This window comes from Platichthys flesus, chromosome 2, assembly GCF_949316205.1.
Source record: "Platichthys flesus chromosome 2, fPlaFle2.1, whole genome shotgun sequence".
NCBI classification, from domain to species: Eukaryota; Metazoa; Chordata; class Actinopteri; order Pleuronectiformes; family Pleuronectidae; genus Platichthys; species Platichthys flesus.
Genome location: NC_084946.1, coordinates 15114763 through 15136274, shown reverse-complemented (window position 1 = coordinate 15136274; position 21512 = coordinate 15114763). Strand labels below are relative to the sequence as shown.

Below are 21512 nucleotides of genomic sequence, written 5' to 3'. Positions count from 1 at the left end.
CACTCTGCCATTTGGTCCGTGATAAGATTCTACCTAAAGCAGAAGGTACACTTCTTATGGATATTAGTAACTGCTGGGATTGTATATTTATAGAATAGGTTTTGACCAAAGCAAAAGGAAATGATATGGTATAATTTGTCCATTATACTGTACAGAATAGAAAATTGTCAGCAGAGCAAAACAACCACGGATAACCTGCAGTTAGGGTCAGTATGCAAATGCTGTGAATATTAATTGCAATATATGTTTGCAAGGTCTCTTTCAATAAATATCTGCAGCAGCATGTTCTGCTCTTATTTGCATCAGACACAGATTGTCAGATAAAATGTTGCATATTTTGTTCTGTGCAACATCTGAAGCAAGTGAAAATGTCCACCACAGGTTTGTACAGCTGAGTTCCTCTTTACATTTGAGGAACTTAAATAAGATAATGTTTGTTAAATTGTTTAATAACAGTTAAGTGATGATCAAAATGTTTAATTCTCTGTTAAAGAAATGAACTGATCACCCAACTACCTGGTAACGTAAAAAAACAACTAGTACATAATTTGTGATTCCTAAGGACACGACCAATTGTCAAACAGAGAACGTTCAGAACTGGAGTTTTTTTTGGATAGATCTGTGTTTATTTCTCAATGATTAGGATTCAATTCAACTCAAGCAACCCCTGATGTAATTGCTATTCTGGGCTAAAATGCAGCTCTACAAAATACAATAAAGGAAAATAAAGTGAGAAGAAAAAAAACATTGAAATATGGAAACATTCTGAAATCACAGGGCAGTAGACAATGCATCCAAACCTGAAACAGGACATGATCTGGAGTGACGCAGGCACTGAGGACATAGATTTGAACGAAGCTATGATGCCAGAAAATGTGTTTAGGACAATTAGGACTCAGCTAAAGTGGAAACATCCAGGAAAAAAAAAAGTTTGCTGTTAATGAAAGGAATCGATTGAGACTCGTTCAACAAACAGGAAAAGAAAAGTGATTTTTTTTCCTGATACAAATCAAAAGCATCAGGTACACAAGCTTCCATCCTTGTGATGGAAGCAAACTGGATTAAGTCCATCTCCATAAAGGAAGATAAAAACAACCACTGTTTCAAATGCACTCAGCATTCCACAATCATTGCATTTCAGCAGACTGTCGCCAACTGCAGAAAATAGGCTAATTGAAGAAGTTACACAGTCCTGATATCAAGGCCAGTATTCCCCTCACCTCTACATGACCTCTGAGGCTGTCTCTTTCTCCCCGTCTCCAGCACTGTGACTCTGAGTCAGCCCAAGTGTTCGCAACAGAAATCAGGACTGCACCATCTTTTTGTGGGGATCAAAGATATAACGTTTAAAATGTAAATGGATGCCAACAGGCTGAGAATCTGCTTTGGACTCCTCTTCATTTCCTGGAGTACCTTTGCTTCCACCTTTTCCTTTCTTCTTAGAGGTGGAGGATAACAGCTGCTTGGTTTCCGGGTGAAGACCCTCTGAGGAAAGGATAAACAGACGGCTCAAACAAAAGGGTAAAACATCTAAAAGAAAAACATTATATAAATAGATCCCTTTATGTAATAAATCCAGAGTATAATGTATGCTGTCCTACACTGTGTGCAGCACTATATCATCTCAGGGTGGGTGTATCTGATGCATGATAGAGATCTTTTCTTCCCCGTTATGTGTACATTATTAGTGCTGGAGCCTGTTTGGTGCTCTGACCTCGAGATCAACTGATGTCTGCATCCTCCTGATGTAACTGATCAAAATATCTCAGTTGCTTGTCGAGTCTTTGTCTTATGGTTCGTGGCCTCTTCTGGTTCATCCTGACACGTGCACACCAACATGGTGTCTCCTCTATCTCCTTAAACTTCATTCTCAGTCGTACTGAGCTGCTTCCTGTGAACGCTGAGTTTCTGTTCAGTGCACTTCATGCATGCACTATAAATTCTTCCGTGTAGTCATATCTGCACCTCTTTTGTATGTGCATGTTTTCAAGGATGAAATACTGTCTGGCTTTCACACGCGGAAGGTAAGAAATGTTCTGCGTTCACTGCTTAACATGCTGCCTGTCTGACCTCACGTACAACGGCGCCAGCATTATTCTCGTTATCTCTATGCCAATGTGAGGGTTGTTATGGTTGTAGCGTAGCCAGAAATCTCCTTGTGTTATCTGGGATCAGCTGAAAAACGTTCATTTACCACCACAAAGCACATTCATACACCCGAACTTAAATGTTTTGTGTTTGCATGCAAGCAGCACTTTTCTCATGTTTTTCTTCAAATACATTTGTAGGTATTTGACTCGGAAAACGTGAAAACATCTACCACATCAACTATACAATAAAAACCCTGCACAGACCTAATGGGACGGGACTATCACTGAGGTCTACAAAACCAAGATAAGTGCACATGAAGCATCAGGGATTTGACTGGTGGCCTCCTTATCAGACGAGGTGGAACATTTCACCAAACTAAAACCAAACACGAGTTAAGTGGCAAAAGAAATTGGGTCAGCAGTTGGGGGGTATATTTTGGGGGGTGAATTATAACAACGGGTCTCCGACTACTTTAGAGTTTTCAGTGCTTAGACCAGATAAGAGTTTGGAGTAATAATAATCTTGTTGCCTTCTGTGACCACAGAAAGATCAAATACACTGAATGCGAGTTAATGAAATTCTAAACACAGTGACTGTATACTGTGCTGCATAGTTAGTAATCAGTCACTATCACAAAAGTTGTGAGTAGTTAGTTATATGATTGCACATACAGTGAGACGTACGGTATATGTCGGGAACTGGTAAAACATCACAATAGATTCACATTAAACAAATGAATTAGTGAGTTGCATATATCTTAATGATCAATTCATGTGTACTCAACAACTAAGGCTTTGAAAATGTCAGTATTTGTTGCTATTCAGTGTTTCAAATAAATTGATGAATTTGTGGCACCCGGCACAAAATCCACATTGAAAACAACGTACTTGTTTCCAACTTATTTAGAATGTACAATGGGGTCAAATAGGATTTCACTATAGAGCTATGTGCATTGCAATTATTCATTCAGCCCCTTCTTGCCCCATTCTCTCTCTCAGTCTTACAAACACAAATGACAACAGATCCAATGTCATACAACGCTGCAGTTTGATAGCCATCAGTAACACTGGGAGAAATCCAAGTTTTCATGTAAGATGAAGAACTGGAGCTGAAACTAGGAGGTCCGACCGTAAAAACACTATTGATCATAGTGAGAATGCGGTAGCTCGCAGTTGCGCAGAGGCGTGGTGAGCATCGTGGCAAATAGTGCTGAAAATCGTGTTGCACACCAAGTCAGACATCTCGTGTTATTATGGGAAGTGTAAAGGCTATTTGGTTCATTATGATAATGTGACAGGAAATGTTTGAATATAGCAACTGGCCACAGTCAAAATAATGAATGGGGCGCACTGCTCAGCATGCGAGTTTGTGTGTGCAAGTGTGAGGCAGTGAAGAGGATGTAGGTGAGGTTCTCTTTCTAAATGTTTTTGTTTTCTCATTCCCTCCCGGTGTGGAGCCGTGGGTTTGGAGCAACAGAAGGTAAAATAAACAGAGAACAGACTTCCCCCGGAACACGCGCAATCCCCAGAGGAATCCTGGGAATGTGGCTCAGGATTACCACATCCTGAAAACTGTCTGTAGAACCCCCGAAAGACAAGGAGATGTCTTCTGTGTTCTGGATGTGTGTGCTGATGAAGAGGGATACTTCACCACACCTTCCAGTGTCAAGCTACGGTCAGTGTCTACTTTTGAGATGCACCTGGGACTCCTTACCTTGTATCCGAATCTTGTACTTCCCGCTCTGTCCAAACCCACCCTCGATAACGCCGCTCTCGCCCGTCGACAGTGTGACCTTCAACCCCACAAAGAGCTGGAGGTTGGTCTCCTTCTTGAACAGGTTGCGGCCAATCACAGTGTAGTCATCACTCACCTGAGCACAAGAGAGTGGGAAAGAGGCTTATGAGCAAGGGACTTCATAAAAGACACAATAAAAACTAAAGATGTGACAGAGGTTATATTTCCCACTGTCCATTTGTTTGTTGGTTGGTTTGTTTTGTTGTTAGCGGGATTTCACAAAAACTACCAAACAGAGTACCACTAAACTTGGTGGAAGGATATGACAAAGGCCAAGAAAGTCGATCTAACCTGCCACTAATATGATAAGAACAGGGCACCACTCTGTCTCCTGCTCACCCCCCCACCGCCAGCCCTTTCACTGTCTTCGTCCTTTCCCTCATTCATTCTTGAACGTTTGACCCTGACTTCCCTCAAGCGTGACTGATGCACTGATAAAGACAAAAATTACAGTTGCTATACACTTCCATTAGACCGTATGAATTGTGGCTGGATGAGGCTGTCATATCTCTGCAATGCAAGTAATGTGTTCTTTTACCAAATAGAATTCTTAAGTCTTGAAACATAACTGTCTTTTTCTGGAAGACGACAAATGCAATGTCACATGACCATGATCAGATCTCTCGCACGCACTCTTTTACTCCTGAGGCAGCGACTGGAGCTGTCAACAGCCTGAGGTGCTAACAGCAGGAAACTAGTTCACACTCTTGACCCCTAACCTGAATCTAACCCTGCACAAGGGTGCACACAGTTTAACTGTAGCATGCCAAAGGACATGAGTCATAACATCTTCCGGGCACACAAAACCCAAAATACATACAGCAAAAGTTTTGGGATGGTGGTAACCGAAACAAATTTATTTAATCTGATGTTGAAGTCAATAAGAGAAAGTGAGATATCGGTTTGAACTGGAATTAGGGATTTAGGGAAGAACATAACAGTTATAACACAAAAACTAAAATCAAGATGGCATGTAAGTGAAAGAGAGGAGTGGAGGTAGAGAGAGAAAGATCCTGAGCCAGAGAGAGAAAGATCCTGAGCCAGAGAGAGAGAGACAGAGTCACGTTAACACAGTCATGTGGGTATTCCTGTGCCACTCAGGTGTGTCCAAACAGCGCCAGCCACTGACAGCTAGACATGGCTACTGGCGTCAGGCGGCCACCCACACACACCTCAGTGTCTCAACACATCCAATGGCATGCGTACGCAGCCTACCTTAAACCCTGCTCATCAGGGCTGCATATACATGCTTGTTTGTGTGTACGTGTCTGTTTATGAATATACAATAGGGGCTCTGTCTGACAGGCACGCTCCAGTGCCACCAGCAATGAGAAACATCCAAAGAACCAGAGGCAGAAGAAGAAAAAGGTGATATAGAGGGCAGAGGGGTAAGAACAACAATCAAGGGTGAGAGGAGAGATTGATAATCTTGAAAAAGAACATTTTAAATATCAAACCACAAAGTATCCACTTACCCTCTCCACCTGTCCCTCCTTGTGTTTGGTCTTGTAGATGTGCAGCTGAGGCAGGGCAGTCTCTGCATAGCTTTTATCTTCAAACCCCTGTAACAGACGGCCTTGGAAGGCTAACCGACATGCATTGGCATTGATGTCTCTGTCCAGCTTGGAGCCAATCACAAGGCAGAGGGAGGGACATGTGACAGGCCGCTCAAACTCTAACAAGGCCCATTGCTCTGGGTCAGTTCCTGAACTCGACTCTCCCTGACCTGTGACATACTCATCCTGGTAGAGGTACTGCTTGTCACAGGTGAAAGGAGTTTCAAGAGAGAAGGGCAGTGATGGAGGTGGTTTAATGTCAGCTGAGGACTTGGAGGCTTCTACAGGTGGCAGGCCAAAAAAGGTAACCTTTGCCATGACTGTCTCGTGACCCATGGTGATGTGGAACTTGGCACGGGTGGCAAGAGAACCCTTGAAGTAGCCTATCTTCCTGACAGAGATGACAGCTGCATAGAGTGTGTGCAGGGACCCTTGGGTGCACACCACACCCCGCTCCAACAGTTTAGGGTCAAACTGTGTCACACACACGCCCACACGATCCCCCTGCATTGCCCCCGACACTGGCTTCCGAAACATCTGCACCGATTTGATCTTCTTGGTCACCTGATGTCAGAGTGTAGAAATACAGAAAATAACAATTTGTGTAAAAAATTATTTACACATAACAAACATCAATTTAAAACTAAATTTAACAGTCTGAGAAAACTACACACAGATACAAAGTAAGTACAAACTTTATGAATACAGGGACTGGGCTGCTTCAAGGTTATATTTATATCTTTTCATGAAATAAAAAAATGGGTGGATTTTTTTTAATTTGTATTTCTTCAGGTCTCTTACTTTCACATTTAAAAGATGGACACTGACCCTGGAATACAGCATGAGATTAAATACAGATTAAAACATCACTTATTATTCCCACAGACATAATATTTAGGAAATGAAGGCCCACATCTTCTCTATAAAATATGCACATAAGTAAACAACTTAAAATCAACTTACAGTTCTTATTGAAGCATAACAGAGGCTCTCTGGATGTCATTATTGATGACTACAATCTCCTTTGAGGATGTCAATTACTTTAAAAGAATCAATTAATAAAGATCTCCGGGAAACGAAAATTATTCTCAATTGATTGTTTCTTGGGGATACAAATTTGGAGGGTTTCTTCAAGTGAAAACTCACATTTACATCTCTTTGTTTAATAAATAAAATAAGTTTTAACACAGATTTGACTTTTATTTTTACATCATAGTTGTTTCAGTAACTTGTAGTGTAAATTAAATAGTATCCATTTATCTGTCTGCCTATTAGTCAATCCAACTTTCTTTATATTTACTTCATCCTAGTGTCTGTGGTTTTCTTCAACCGCACACAGAGCAAATCAACAGAATTAGACCAGGCTGAGTCTTTGTCTTCCAACATTAAGACATTTGCTGACCCCAAGAGGTGAATAGGATAACTGCAGACAAAACTGCTGCGAGCTACTGAAAGTTTCCATCTGTTCTATATTACCCACCCCGGTCCCCTCATCCTCCTCTCACATTAAACTGACACATCCTCTGGACCCGCTCAGCCGTCCCTCCCTCCGTCTGCCCACTTCCACTCAACTGAACTTCCGAACTTCTGTGGTTTCTACCAAAGCATTACCGGCTCTCAGGAATGTTCCTTTCTATGTAAATCTCAGAGGTTCTGAATTCCTGCCCGTCTAGAGGATACCTTCAGTGCTGGGATTTCCACAGTGTCGTTGATGGCCAACGACCCTTGCAAGATAGTGCCGGTCATGACGGTTCCCTGACCACGGATTGAGAAGCAATGGTCCACAGCCATCAGAAGATCACCTGAAGGGTCTCTCTTAGGGAGGTACGTCTGTTTCTTCAGGAGCTGAGACAGACAAGCAAAAAAAGAGAAGCAGACATTTTCACACACAATGATATGACTGCTGTCATAATATTGTACGGACACAATTACTAAAATATGAAACCAGATGAAAGAGAAGAAGAGGTGATAATCATATCTATATTGATCCAGTGCCAAGTCTGACTTTATGGTGGCTTCAGAAACAACACCTAGTACACATTTCCTCCTGTTATACGTGCATTTATTTGAACACCCAAGGGAAATGAGAATAATAATTTTTCTACAGCAGTATACTGTGCGATGAAATCAGTTTATTTATGTTTTGTCTGTTCTTAATTAGCAGATATTGAAAAAATTTAAAAGAAAACACTGACTGATAAATCAGCCAGGAGTAATGTGGAAATATATTGACTTCAGCAATAACACAACATTACAGTTATGCCAAAGATAACTGAGAAAGTTTGTTTTTATTATCCCATCCAACAGAGAGAACTAACAAGTTTATTGTTTTAATCTCAAATGTGTACGTCTTGTTTTTATAGATCAAAAATAGTGATCAACAAATTGCATTATATTCAAGTGCGTTTCCAGACCTTACCTCTATTAGATGGGGCAATCCCTGTGGCTCCTCTGTGTCAGGGGCCTCTGGGCCCCCGGGCTTTGCTGCTACAGCAATCACTGGACATTCCTTAAATCTGGCCAACAACAAAAAAATACATGAAGCGCCAATTACTTTATTCTTTGATGTTTAAATAATGATTTAAGTTGCTTAAGGTCAAATAAATGCAAAAATATAGTACTATAGTTAATGCAGATGAGTAGCTGTGGCTCAGAAGGTAGAGCGGGTCATACATTACATTACATGTCATTTAGCTGACGCTTTTGTCCAAAGCGACTTACATTTTTTAGAACACTCAGCATTTATGAGGGGCCATTTTAGGGGTTCAGTATCTTGCCAAGGACACTTAGGTATGCAGATGGGAAAGAGTGGGATTCAAACCGGCAACCTTCTTGTTGCAGAACACCCGCTCTATCACCTAGGCCACGCTCTCCCCATTAAATTATAGGTCAATAGTTTGATCCCTGGATCCTTATGTCCAAATGTCTGAGTGTCCTTAAGCAAGAATGCCAAATTTCTACCAATGCGCCACTGGTTTGTGATTGTTTGTGTGTTAGGAAAGCACCATGTATAGAACTAGCGCTGTATGCCACAAACGTCTTACCTGTTATAGCCCGAATTTCACATCTCTACACTTATCCCACTTAATTATTTTATCTTATTATATTTGATCAGATGCAGACCTTGTGGTCTCCAGTGTTTTGTGCAGTCTCTTGGTCATCTTCTCAATGGCGCTCTGTCTTTTGTTGGGTGGCAGGAGGTCAACCTTGTTCAGGACGACCACCATGCGAGGGCAGGTCAGCTCTCCTATCAGGAGACACTCTGCCGTCTGAGTCTGTATCCCCTTCACCACATCCACCACCAGCATCATCAGGTCAATGATTTGGGCACCTGGAGAAGACAGATAATAATGGAGAATATACATTTTACTTAATTGGAAAAAACAGTGATCTGAAGCACAATAGCCCAGTTATTTGCTGTTACATACATTCATGCTTTTCTGTTGTGCTTCTACAAAAAGACGTCAAACTGTACATAGTTTCAGTGAAGAGGCCATGAAGACTGCAACAGCAACACAAACAGGAATGGACACAGACGCCCAAGAATAACAGTAGAACAAGACGAGAAATCAGGAGAGGGGTGCATGGAGGCATAGAGAGAGTAAAGGGCTAGAGGGTTGAAACCCGAGCTGAAGCGCACTTGGTTGTCTTTCCTTCCCCTAACTTTGGCTGTCTCTCTTTCCTGTGCTCCCCACTTTTCTCTCCTTCTATTTGGCTCTCTCTCCTTCCTGTGCTCTCCCCACTTGAGACAGGACGGGAAGTTTAACACATACCCCCATCCAAACACTTTCCTTCCTCCCTAATCTACAGCATGTGCCACCCCACTGGCTCATATTTAGTATGATGGTTACATGACACAGCAGCATTTAGTCTGCTTTAATATCAGAACCATTACTCCGATCAAAGTCTGCCCCCTGCAGAGACTTAAGTTTTAAAAGTGGGATCTTGTTTTTTTTTTTGTTTCATTTCCTCAGGAACCCCACAACTCATAACTTGTACTTCCACCGTCCTCATCAATATGGCATGGTCAAGCAAGATGCCTTCAGAGAGAGGACACCCTCTGCTGGAGAGATCAAAGTCGTGTGTAGTAGTAGTGAGAATAATTTATAAAGCTCCTTGTCAAGATCATAAGGTATCGATGTATCATTTTCAATTCTTAAGTGTTATCAACATTCTGCTACGACAGAAACCTAGACTCAAGTTTGGTGGAAGATTGTGGAGAGTTCAAAATGCTTCTGCTCTCTTCATGAACGTTTTCTGCAGCTGATGTCATCAATAAAAAACATTCTTCCAAAACATTCTACAACTTTGTTTACACTCAATCATTATCATAGTAACTTGACATATTTTATACTTATTTGGATCGAAGAAATAGATCTAAGGAAGTACAAAGTATGTCCATATTTATCTTTGATGCCATATTGCAACAGAAATATTATTATGTGGTGCGCTACATTACTTCAAATATAAGCATATCAGCAATTACTACTTGGGTACCTGGAGGAAACCTGCAAACACTATGTGAAACAGGTCATTATATATTAATTCATTAGTTATCTGAACTATTCCCTAAGCTCTGAAATAGTGTCTTGTCCACTCGATCTTGTCCTATTAAAATTTTTAAATCTAATTCAAACCCCTTTCATCTTTTAATTCACCCTGATCCTTTTAATATCCCTCATTTATTTATCAGGTTTACTTTCTTCGTGTTTATTTATTGCACTGTTCTGTTGCACAGTTTTTTCTTTCTTAATATACACACTTTCGTTTGTTTACCACATTGTAAAGCACTTAACGGGTTTAAAAATATATCTGACTTGGCCTCCTCCTGTATCATCATCCGGCGGCGTAGTGATCAACACACCCTGTGTGTGTACCCACGATTAGTTCACGACCCTTTGATCTACAGTTATCTCAGTGCGATGTGGCATCGAACAAACGTGCAGACAATTCACAGTGCTCACCTCCAATTATGGTGCGGATGAGAGAGGCGTGTCCCGGACAGTCCACCAGGGTGAACTGCAGGCTGTCGTACTGCTGCTGTCCGCCGCTGGCCCGCAGCTGATCGGGTAGATCCACCGTGAAGGAGGAGAAGCCGAGGTCCAGCGTGATACCCCTCTCGCGGGACTGCGGGTTCTTGTCGAAGGCGGCCGTGGAGGCGGTGCTGCTCAGCGCCCGGGCCAGCGACGTCTTCCCGCTGTCGACATGTCCGAGCACCCCGACGTTAAAATTCAACGTTTTAATGCGGCTGTCGCCCCCGGACTCTGACATTTTAACTCGAGGCCTTCCTCAACTCTGACCTGGACCTTGAACTCAGCTCCGACGGAAGCAGACGGCAGTGCTGGCTAGCTGTCAGCTAACTTTCCCCTCGTCAGCACCCGTCAGTCCTTACAGAAAACACACCACGCAGCAAGCTATGCTAACTAGCTTAACTAGTGTATGGCTCACTAAATTATTCGACTTTACTTTGGTGTGAACTACTTCCCTGTTGTCCATAACTTCTTCCCCAGGACAGCATGATGAGGCGGGTCCTGTTTTTAGCAGTTAGCATAAGTTTAGTATAATAAAGGAGAAAAGCCGTGTCTGTCAAAACGTCTCTCAGGTTAAAACTTAACAGCAACGTGTTGACATGATAAGTAAAAACATCCGTCGTCAAGTTCCTCATTCATTCAGCGACATCTCCTTGCTGTCAAGTTTCCAGCAGTTTCTACCACGACAAAGCGATTCAAAGCAAGACCGGAAGTGAGGACGCTGGTGTACATGATTGACACAAGCCTTAGCCAACGAACGTGTTGTACGGCTTCGAATGGTCCAATCATTTCTTCGGACGGTCGAAATGGGCGGTGCATCGGGGTATCACTTCCCTTTACGTTCCCTAGTAACCCCACATGGAAACCGACTTCCCTGTGTTTTGAGTTTCGGCGCCGAGTTGCTGCTGTGAGACGTGACCTGATACACACGAGCATTTCACCCACTCTAGCCCCCGGTTGCATTTCTAACACCACAGCTTTGAACAAGTGACACCACAATGAAGATCGAGGAGGTGAAGAGCACCACGAAGACTCAGCGGATCGCCTCACACAGTCATGTCAAAGGACTCGGGCTAGACGAGGCCGGGAATGCTAAACCGACCGCGTGTGGTCTGGTCGGCCAGGAGGCTGCACGAGAGGTACGGTCCATCTTTCAATGCAGCCGTGCGACTCTTGTACTGTTTCAGAAATGTCGTAATGAGGTGATGCGGGTTTTGCGTGGAAGTTCTAGCTCCATTCAGGGGGTACGATGCTACAGCATGCTAGCTTAGTTAGCACAGTGGTGTCGCTGTTTCCTGCTGGGGTCGGAGGTGAGTTAAAGGAAGAGTTCACCCCGAACAGAAATCTCTTATATTCAGTGTTTACCAATACACTGTATATACTGGATTTCTGAATTTGAACCAGTCTGGTCTAGAGGCTAAAATGTTAAACTGAATACAGAGACCAATGGATCTGTTTTCAAACAAATACACCAGTTGTCATTTCATTTCAACATGGGAATATTAGAATGTTATATTTTTCTCTTAAAACTAGTTAATATGTACTTTCCAAAGGGAAAGGGCCAAATTAAAATCATCTAAAATCCTAAACTTAGTAAATTTTATATATTTAAAAAAGAGATCAGATTTAGTGTTTGTCAATACTTGACATGTAAATATTAGCCAAGCTTAAGTCGTCAAGGCATTCAAATTTACTTTGTCAAGCTTATAGATAACTTGACCAGAGCTGAAATAATTTGTAAACGAATTGATTAATACAAAAGCAGAAATGTAGCCAGCATAGCAACTATTTTGATAACTATTTTGTGACTATATAGCTAAAATCCTAAAAACTGCATATTCTCACTAGTTAAAGGTTAGTGAAAACGTTTAATCATTCAAATCAGCCGAAATCATTCATCCCCAAATATAATTTGGTTAATCAGTAATGAAGGTATTTATAAGTTGCAGCCCTAGTTTCCTTGACATGCATGGCTACCACAATGTCGTGGTCAACCAGGTCAGCCCCAACCCTGACTTTATATTCCACAGTTCAAATAGCGATCGACAAATCAAAGTGGATTTGTTAATAGCTGTGCTCAAGTTCCCGTTCCTACAGTTTATTAATAAAATGACGATAGAAACTTGCTTTGAATCCAATATTCACAACTTAGTATTCAGCTCAGTTACGTATCCCATGACTGTTTCCAGACTTCCTCAGCTACTTGAATTAACATAAGTTCCTTATGACCTCTGTGACTATATGTCAATATTTAATAGCAATACAATTTTTGTGTCCCTCCCCAGGCTTGTGGCATCATTGTTGACCTCATTCGCTCAAAAAAGATGGCAGGACGGGCAGTGTTACTGGCGGGCCCACCCGGCACAGGAAAGGTAAGTGTTGATTAACTAACAGGACAGAGGTAAAAGCCTCTATTTGTGCCTCTGATTGTGCTTTTTTAAATAAATTGTCTTCCTCTCCTCTCCTCTCTTCAGACTGCTCTGGCCCTAGCTATAGCGCAGGACCTGGGAAACAAGGTGCCCTTCTGTCCTATGGTCGGCAGTGAGGTCTACTCATTTGAAATTAAGAAAACAGAAGTGCTGATGGAAAACTTCAGGAGGGCCATTGGTGAGTGTCGCGTAGCTAATAAATTTGACAGCACATTTTGATTCCTAGTCCCCAGACAAGTCACTATAACTGAGCTTGATATTTTTGTTATGGGCCCTGACTCATTTGAGTTTTTGGTTCTATTCAGCTTGTCTACTAGGTACCATTTTGAATTACAGGTAGTTGACATGATACCAAATTGCAGCAAGAGGGGGCAAATAATAAAACAAAAAGGAATCAGAGATATAGCAACTGACAATCGTATTTATTTTCTTATGAGACCCTTTCTTTTTCTAGTATCCTTGAAAAGTGTAATGGGTACAATGTCTATGAAATCAACACAAATAAATGTTCCTCTTTTTATTTTCTATTTGCCAAATAAGATTTAGCACATCAGAATCAGGTTTAATTGGCCAAGTAAGATGTACAAACAACTAATTTGACATGGTGAAGTGGCTCTCAATGTTCTTACATAGAATACACATAACAACACAAAACAAAAAAAAAATGTGATGGTCTAAGAAAAAGAAAGAAATGAAGTGCACTGTTTTTGTGTCTGGTGGTTTTGGTGAACAGAGATCTGTAGCACCTCCCGGAGGGTAGGAGATGGAATAGGTTGTGTCCAGGGTGGGAGGGGTCTGCAGTGATCTTTCCTGCCCGTTTCCTGACTCTGGAAGTGTACAGGTCCTGGGTGGTGGGCAGGATGGCACCGATGATCTTTCCCGCAGACCTGACTGTCCATTGGAGTCTGTTCTTATCTAGTTTGGTGGCCGATCCAAACCAGACAGTTATTGATATGCACAGAACAGACTCGATGACTGTCGTGTAAAACAGGATCAGCAGCTCCTGAGGCAGGTTGTGCACAACCTGCTCTGAATTTCTTTGGTTCTTGCATCTTTTGGGCGTAAAACCTCCTAATGTGTTCAGTTCAGTCCCTGAGGAGAAGTCATTGAGCAGGAAGTTGTGTCCTGCCCACACCATCCTCATGAGCAGAAAGGCAACACTATAGTGGATTTGAGAAGGAAGGAAAAGGGGGGAGGGGTTTGCTGATGGCACCTGTCGCAGGAGAGGAAATGGAGCTTAGCCAGAGGAAGACGTGGTCATCAGCACCTTCACTCCTCCCCTTGAACACGATCTGCAGGCGGAGTGGCTTTCATATGAAGGTTGTCATCACCTTGTCGATAGAGAGCATCATAATGGACAGACCTTGCCTTAAGCAGCGCTGCCCGACCCCCACCGCAAACGATGGTCCACCTGCGCGCTGCTCGTACTCGGGATGCTCGAAAGAGGATAGAATGTGATCATGTTACACAGAGCGATGCCCAGAAATTTCATGGGCACGCACACGTGTTCTCTCCCTTTTAATAAAATAGACAGCGGGATGTGACGGCTTAGTTGACACAGGAATATGAAGGCCCGATTGAGTTCTCACTCGGTACACTGCTTGTGTCTGACTGTAATGTCGCCCGCCCTCAGGACTGCGTATCAAAGAGACCAAGGAGGTATATGAGGGGGAGGTGACAGAGCTGAGCCCCTGTGAGACTGAGAATCCCATGGGCGGCTACGGGAAAACCATCAGCCATGTCATCATCGGTCTGAAGACGGGCAAAGGCACAAAGCAGCTCAAGGTCAGATTGAGAAATATGTATTTTTTTAATCTTCTTCATTAGGGCATGTTTAACTGCTGCTTGTAAGGCACCTTGATCTACCTTGTTGATTTTCACAGTGTAGTAAAAATATAATTATGTAAAAAACGGTAACCAGGTTTTTTTTACATTAAATCAAATAATCTAGGTGCAAAAACACATTCTCTCTTCTTCCTCTTGTGTGTCCCAACAACTACTTTTTAAATCCCAAGTCCTGTTTCTCTACCAATTGTTTGATTAGCCTGTGCGTTATCACAGAATGAGTATAACAGCTGATTTCTAGCTGTGTTTTTTTTTGTTGATGATCAAGATGAGGATCTGTAAGTGCCTTTAAAGTCTCTTGTCTTATTTCCTCAGCTGGATCCTAGCATTTATGAGAGTCTACAGAAAGAGCGTGTGGAAGTGGGAGACGTCATCTACATTGAATCAAACAGTGGAGCTGTCAAGGTATCACTATCACTTCCACTTGTTACTATCGCACAGTCGTGTTTTTTTTTATCGTAAATTTTAGTTAATAAATTAAACATTTCACTAAAATCTTGAAAGTCTTGGTTATGCCATGGTTGAGGGATTTCTGTCCTGCCTGTCCTCTTCTGTCCTTCACGGCCCCGTTCTTTCATCTCTCTCAGTTCTGCATGAAAGCTCTGTTGCATTTTCGGCTGTGCTCTGAAATTAGCGTCTCTCATTCCTACGGCCCCTCATGCCCCCTCTATCTCATCGTCTCCCACAATGCCCCTTTACCAGCGGCGGTGCTTGTAGGCTATGTTGACAGGCTGAGATGACGGTTCCTTTAATCAGTGCAGGTGGGCTGAGGGGGGGGGGGGGGGGGGGGGGCGTAGGTCTGCTCTCATCAGAGGCCGGAGGAGGCGGACAGGGCGACACATTTGTTACTGATGACAGCATCTCATGACCCGCCGCCTCAAACCCCTTTCATCCCGCAGCAGGCTCTCCGTGCTGGCCTGGCCCCAGGTTCCCTCGTACACCTGCTATCCCTCCTCTCGTGTGTTGTCTTTGTTTCACTGCTGTTAAACAGTGGGTAGTTTGTTTCATTTTAAATTAATAACATACTTGGCTATTGCACTCTTGTCTTCGCAGAGACAAGGTCGTTGTGACACCTTTGCGACAGAGTTTGATCTGGAGGCAGAGGAGTACGTGCCGCTGCCCAAAGGCGACGTCCACAAAAAGAAGGAGATAGTCCAAGACGTGACTCTGCACGACCTGGACATCGCAAATGCCCGACCACAGGTACATAAACACTAATGTTGTGCAGCGTCAAGTTAAAATCAGTGCAGCTGTTTATGTCCCACTGAGGTATCCCTCTACATCTTGAAAATAATTGTTCATTATTCGATCCAAGGGAGGACAGGACATTCTCTCCATGATGGGACAATTGATGAAGCCAAAAAAGACAGAAATAACAGGTAGGAAAAAAAACATTAGTTACACACAATAGTTGGCAGGATCACACATTAACTAATTAAGCAATTTCCACTGAGCGAGTAAGAGAGATGGGGCCGAGGATACAACCATTACATTTTTGTTATTTTAAACCCAATTTATTCTTTGCCATAAAGATCCATTGAACACTAAAAAGTAATGGGTTCTTCCTTGGGTATTGTCCTGCCCCTTCACATTACATGAAAATCGATAGACTATTTTTTGCATAATCCTGCTAAGTGACAAGTAAATGCAGAACAAAACATAACCTCCTTGGAGAAGGTATTAAATGTATTATGTTATCAGACCATTTATTTTTTTCTTTGATATTTCAACTTGACAACCATGTGTAGAATTGCATGGCCATGGTGGGGGTATGTGCTCTGAGTGCCTCCTTTTTTTTAAATGAATGCTCTTCTATCTATTTTCCTGTTTTTTAGATAAACTGCGTACTGAGATCAACAAGGTGGTGAATCGCTACATTGACCAGGGCGTAGCTGAGCTCGTACCTGGTGTGCTGTTCGTGGACGAGGTTCACATGCTGGACATCGAATGCTTCACTTACCTCCATCGGGCGCTCGAGAGCACCATCGCGCCCATAGTTGTGTTTGCCTCGAACAGGGGAAACTGTTTAATCAGGTAAGATGATGAGAAATCCACCTTCAACAGGAGATGAGAAGTTTACTAAGATGTTAGATTTGTAGTATTAACGACCACGTGTTGCTCATCAGAGGGACAGAGGACATCAGCTCTCCACATGGGATCCCCCTGGACTTACTGGACAGAGTCATGATAATCCGCACCATGCTGTACACACCACAGGAGTTGAAGCAGGTGAGTCTTAGAGTCATAGTTTCTCCATGTGTGATGTCATGTCTGTGCGTGTGTCACTAATGCTGCTGTGGTTTGTAGATCGTCAAGATCCGTGCGCAGACTGAGGGCATCACCATTAGTGAGGAAGCACTTTCGCACCTGGCAGAGATCGGCACAAAGACCACGCTCAGGTACAGACCGACACGTTGTCTGTGTGTGTCCGTGAAAAGTACCTTAAACATGACTGAATATTTTCCATCAAGATCCATCAATTATTCTCTGAGGAATAATTGTCTTTCAGGTGCCACAACATTTATTCCCATTTAGTAACAAAGCGAGAAAACCATATGCTTTGTTAGATTACCCTGTGCTTTGTAACTCACCAGTGTAACTGAGGTTGAAGTAATTAATGTGCAGTACACGTATAATCATCATTTTAGCTGAACATACTGAGTGTGTTTCCCTGCAGGTACGCTGTGCAGCTGCTGACACCAGCCAGTCTGCTGGGCCGTGTTCAGGGGAAAGAGAGCGTGGAGAGGGAGCAGGTGGAGGAGATCAACGAGCTGTTCTACGACGCCAAGTCCTCCGCCAAAATCCTCCAAGACCAACATCACAAGTTCATGAAATAAAACTGGATTTCTTCTTCTTTTTGTCCTCCTTCAACACAGAGCTGGTTCTATCATTGTTCACTTTATTTTTGGTTTTCCCATCGATCTCCACGTTTCATTAACTGTTGTAACATTAGTTCTGTTCTAATACATTTTATCCATTGTTTGTTGATGGAAACATTTTTTGAATAAAAAGTGAAAACACACATTGACTTTCTTTCAGATTTACTTTGATTGGTACAGTTGCAATCAGAAATATTCAACCCCCCAAAGATTTTAAGGATTTATCTTGTTGTTCTATGATCAAGATTCTGCTTTGGATGCCTTCTTTATGAGTTGAGTGATAAAGAAAATCAACACGGAAAATGCATGATGTAGTATTTGTGTGTAGCAGTATATTTTGTTAAGATAGCCATGTCACAATTATTCAACCCCTATATAATATTGTTGTTTTTAAAGCTGTCTGACAGTTTTTTTTGTCCTAAAGTTGAGTTGAAACGTTATTAAGCCTTTGGGAACTCTATACTGATTCTTCATTTGCTTCAGCTGTGATGCATATATAAACCCCACCCATGAAGGTATTCAAGGTGAGTTGCAATCATGGAAAGACAAAGGAGCTTACACAAAAGCTGAGAGAGGAGATTATTTCATCACACCTGAAAGGCTATGGGTAGAAGAAGAATTCCCCAAAAAATGATATTCTAAGAGACACAATTGGGAACATTATAAGGAAGTTTACAACTGATGGAGCAGCTTCAAACATGCCTGGCCGTGGAAGAAAGCCCAGCATTTCATCAAGGACCCTCAGCAACTTAGTCAGAACAACTCAGATAAACCCCTGTGTGACTGCAAGACACCTACAGGATGACCTGATGAAGGCTGGTACAAGTGCTGCAGTGGCAACTATAAGACGTGCACTGAATAATAAAGGACTTAATGGCCGGCTCCAAGATGCACTCAGCTCTTGACCACAAGCAACATCAAAAGTCGACTAGAATATGCCAGGAGGAATTTGGATAAGCCTACAGAGTTTTGGGTGACAGTTCTATGGACTGATGAAACCAAACTGGAACTGTTTGGACGTATGGACCAGCGGTATGTCTGGCGTGTGAAAGGACAGGCTTATGACCAGAAGAATACCATCCCCATAGTCCAGCATGGAGGTTGGTCAAAGATGGTGTTGGGCTGTTTTTCTGCGGCAGGAACTAGTAATCTTGATCGTGTACATGGCATCATGGATTCACAGAAATACCAAGCCATTTTAAAGAGGAATGTGATACCTTCTGTTGACAAATTAAACCTTGGTGATCATTGGACTTTCCAGCAAGACAATGATCCAAAGCAAAATCTCCAAGTCCACCAAAGCTTGGTTGAGAAAAAGATCCTGGAACGTCCTGGAGTTGCATTCACAGTCACCAGATTCAAGTTTGATTGAAAATCTTTGGTGGGATTTAAAGAAGGCAGTTGCAGCATGGAAGCCATCAAACATCACTGATCTAGAGGCTTTTGCACTTGAAAAATGGGCAAAAATTCCAATTTTGGTGTAAGAAGCTTGTCCGCACTTACCGAAAACATTTTTTAGAAGTTATAAAAGCTAGAGGATGCGCCACAAAGTACTGAAGCTGGGGGGTTGAATAATACTGCATTTTTACATTTTTCATTTGAACTTCAAAGTTAAGTCAACTTCTGTTGTCAAAATAACTAAAATACGCATCAATAAATATCTTTTGTTGTTTTTATTAGTTTTTTTTGTCATTTATTGTCATTATCTGTCATCCACATCACTATAATGTCTATTGAGGTGAGGGGGTTGAATATTTCTGATTGCAACTGTACCTTTTTTATTTGTATTAATGAACGGATCAATAACAATAAAGCACATGGCAGGTGCTGTCTTATTATCCTATGCTTTTATACACTAGGTGAAAAACAGAAAGAGGAAACCACAAAAAATAATAAATTTAAAAAAATTAAGAAATTATATATTTAGAAAAATATATTCTAGACCCTGAGGAAACCCTGACGTAAACAGTTTTGTTTACATCAGGGTTTCCGCAGGGTCTTACAAAGTCTAAAATCCATTGAATTTCAGCCCTGAAGTCTTAAATATGTTGAAATTATGTTTGAGGCATTAAATACATATCGGTCTTGATTATGTATTGTAGTTCTTTTTCAACGTGACAGATATATGAGCAAACTAATGAAACTACAAACAAGACCTTTGTTTTTTCTAATCTCTAGTTTTCTTGAGCAGTTGGTTGTGGGAATAAGTTTTGAGAAACTTACACAAAATATTAACAAGTTCAATGTGGAGTGAGAATTATTTATTGTGCTACTTCACCTACTCATAACAGCTAAATGTAACTTATTCTGAGATATTCCATCATATCTGTCACACACTACACAAATCTTAAATTTCATTCATTATGGTTTTGAATAGTCTTAAAGTTTGACTTGTTAAAACCTGGAGAAACCAGTTAAGAGCCCAAACACAAGCAGGACAAAGATTAACAAAGCCAGGCCACTACAAATTTATTTTAACACGATGGTTCACAGACTGAAGTGTAAATACAGCTGTAAATCAACGTATACCAAACCCCCCTAACATGGAACAGGTGTCGTCATCTCATGGTCAGAAAGTCCCTCAGCTACTTTCTGACCGGTCGAGCTGAACGTGTGTTCAAAACCGTCTCTGCTCCGGACCTCGCGCCACTGAACACAGAGGGAGCAGCTTTACCCACTTTGGCTGTGAAGGAGAGAGAAATAAACAATCATCATACTTCACTGTTGATGAGGCAGAGAGAGAGAGAGAGGTTGAGTCAGAGTGAGGATATGCTCTTTCTAAACACACACACTAAACACACACACTTCATTTCTCATCCCACCGCGTGAGACAGAGTGTGGTCTCTGTATATGGAGTGGAAACATCCTGAGAAACGCCCCACACACAAGCACACTGACAAGATTTAAGCCTAAAGCTCAACCATGCATGATATAAGTTAGAGTTTCCTTTGGCATCCATCTACAAGAGGAGTGTCAAATTATTTGTGTGTGTGTGTGTGTGTGTGTGTCCTCACCGCACTCCTCCATTACTTCAAACGTCTTGCTCTTTGCTGGCCCACCACTGCCCAGTTTGCCCTTTGCCTCAGTCAGATCGTCTTCACTCACCTCAGGACGCTGCATTTGTTCATCCTCTCCCTGTCCTGGCTGGAGAAACAAGTCGAGAACACATCAGAGATTTCCATGTCAATTTCTGCATCAAATCCACAAGGAGTTGTTTCCTCAAACAGTGACTTACCTGAGACATGATGGTTGAGAAGGTGAAAATATCTTGTTAGGTAAGGTTCCTCTCCCGTGTCAGCTGTACTGTTTTCCTCCTGTACGTCCAGCTCGCATATACACACACAACCAGGAAGAGATTCTCCAGAGGACAATAAATCTGTTCCTAACACTAACAAATGACGTAACGACTGTTCAGAGTCCTCCTCCTCTCATTCTCTCTGCTTTTTGTCCTGCTTTGCTGTCTCCCCCGCTGCTACATGAGAAAATGACGAGCTCACTGCTGAGAGTGGTGGCAGCATATCCCCCCCCCCCGAGAACATCCCAGGGATGCAACAACGTGACACACGTCTCCGTCTGTGTGTCCTCCTCCTCCCTCCTGCTGTCAAACCACCTTTCTAATTGCACTGGTGACCTGAAAGCTACTTAACCAGGACTCAACGTTTAAAAGAAATGACTTTGTCCTAAAACTTCCTTAAAAGAGCAGAGAGTGGAAAATGATTTGCCGCTCCCATGCTTTCCTGCTTGTTTCCTATAATTATGTAATGACTCGCCCGTAGGGACGAACCCAACTGAGGAAAGAACAACAAATAACCAGTGCTTCTCAGCAACATGTCAGTAAAGTGGTCACATTAAAACCAGTCAGGTTCTCACAGACTAAAAAGTAAATCA

At 42.2% G+C, this 21512-nt stretch overlaps 3 protein-coding genes across 3 annotated transcripts; 1 reads left to right on the top strand and 2 right to left on the bottom strand.

Annotated features, from left to right (window-relative positions):
• Positions 1-610: 610 nt before the first annotated feature.
• On the bottom strand, positions 611-10712 carry eefsec (eukaryotic elongation factor, selenocysteine-tRNA-specific). Its single transcript, XM_062400724.1, has 7 exons — positions 10406-10712; positions 8565-8772; positions 7861-7957; positions 7122-7286; positions 5361-6005; positions 3805-3961; positions 611-1485 (listed from the first exon to the last, which is right to left on the bottom strand). Exons 1-7 carry the CDS (start codon positions 10710-10712, stop codon positions 1304-1306), a joined length of 1761 nt encoding a protein of 586 aa, XP_062256708.1. The 3' UTR covers positions 611-1303.
• ruvbl1 (RuvB-like AAA ATPase 1) lies at positions 10682-17773 on the top strand. Its single transcript, XM_062400737.1, has 12 exons — positions 10682-10821; positions 11449-11610; positions 12757-12843; positions 12946-13078; positions 14534-14685; positions 15061-15150; positions 15799-15948; positions 16061-16124; positions 16581-16779; positions 16872-16974; positions 17053-17144; positions 17423-17773. Exons 2-12 carry the CDS (start codon positions 11470-11472, stop codon positions 17580-17582), a joined length of 1371 nt encoding a protein of 456 aa, XP_062256721.1. The 5' UTR covers positions 10682-10821; positions 11449-11469; the 3' UTR covers positions 17583-17773.
• A 2109-nt stretch (positions 17774-19882) lies between these two features.
• mustn1a (musculoskeletal, embryonic nuclear protein 1a) lies at positions 19883-21113 on the bottom strand. The gene is made up of 3 exons (XM_062411490.1): positions 20860-21113; positions 20639-20768; positions 19883-20307 (listed from the first exon to the last, which is right to left on the bottom strand). The coding sequence occupies exons 1-3, from the start codon at positions 20866-20868 to the stop codon at positions 20210-20212; spliced, it is 237 nt and encodes a 78-aa protein (XP_062267474.1). The 5' UTR covers positions 20869-21113; the 3' UTR covers positions 19883-20209.
• Positions 21114-21512: the final 399 nt, after the last annotated feature.

Coding starts and splice junctions, on each gene's coding strand:
- eefsec (XM_062400724.1), bottom strand. CDS start 10,712: ATGTCAGAGTCCGGGGGCGACAGCCGCATTAAAACGTTGAATTTTAAC. Junction 7,287..7,860: donor GATTGCCCCATCTAATAGAG/GTAAGGTCTGGA, acceptor TGTCTGTCTCAG/CTCCTGAAGAAACAGACGTA. Junction 3,962..5,360: donor AGGAGGGACAGGTGGAGAGG/GTAAGTGGATAC, acceptor TCTTGTGCTCAG/GTGAGTGATGACTACACTGT.
- ruvbl1 (XM_062400737.1), top strand. CDS start 11,470: ATGAAGATCGAGGAGGTGAAGAGCACCACGAAGACTCAGCGGATCGCC. Junction 16,780..16,871: donor AGGGGAAACTGTTTAATCAG/GTAAGATGATGA, acceptor GTTGCTCATCAG/AGGGACAGAGGACATCAGCT. Junction 16,975..17,052: donor CACCACAGGAGTTGAAGCAG/GTGAGTCTTAGA, acceptor TGTGGTTTGTAG/ATCGTCAAGATCCGTGCGCA.
- mustn1a (XM_062411490.1), bottom strand. Junction 20,308..20,638: donor TGAAGTAATGGAGGAGTGCG/GTGAGGACACAC, acceptor TCTCCTTCACAG/CCAAAGTGGGTAAAGCTGCT.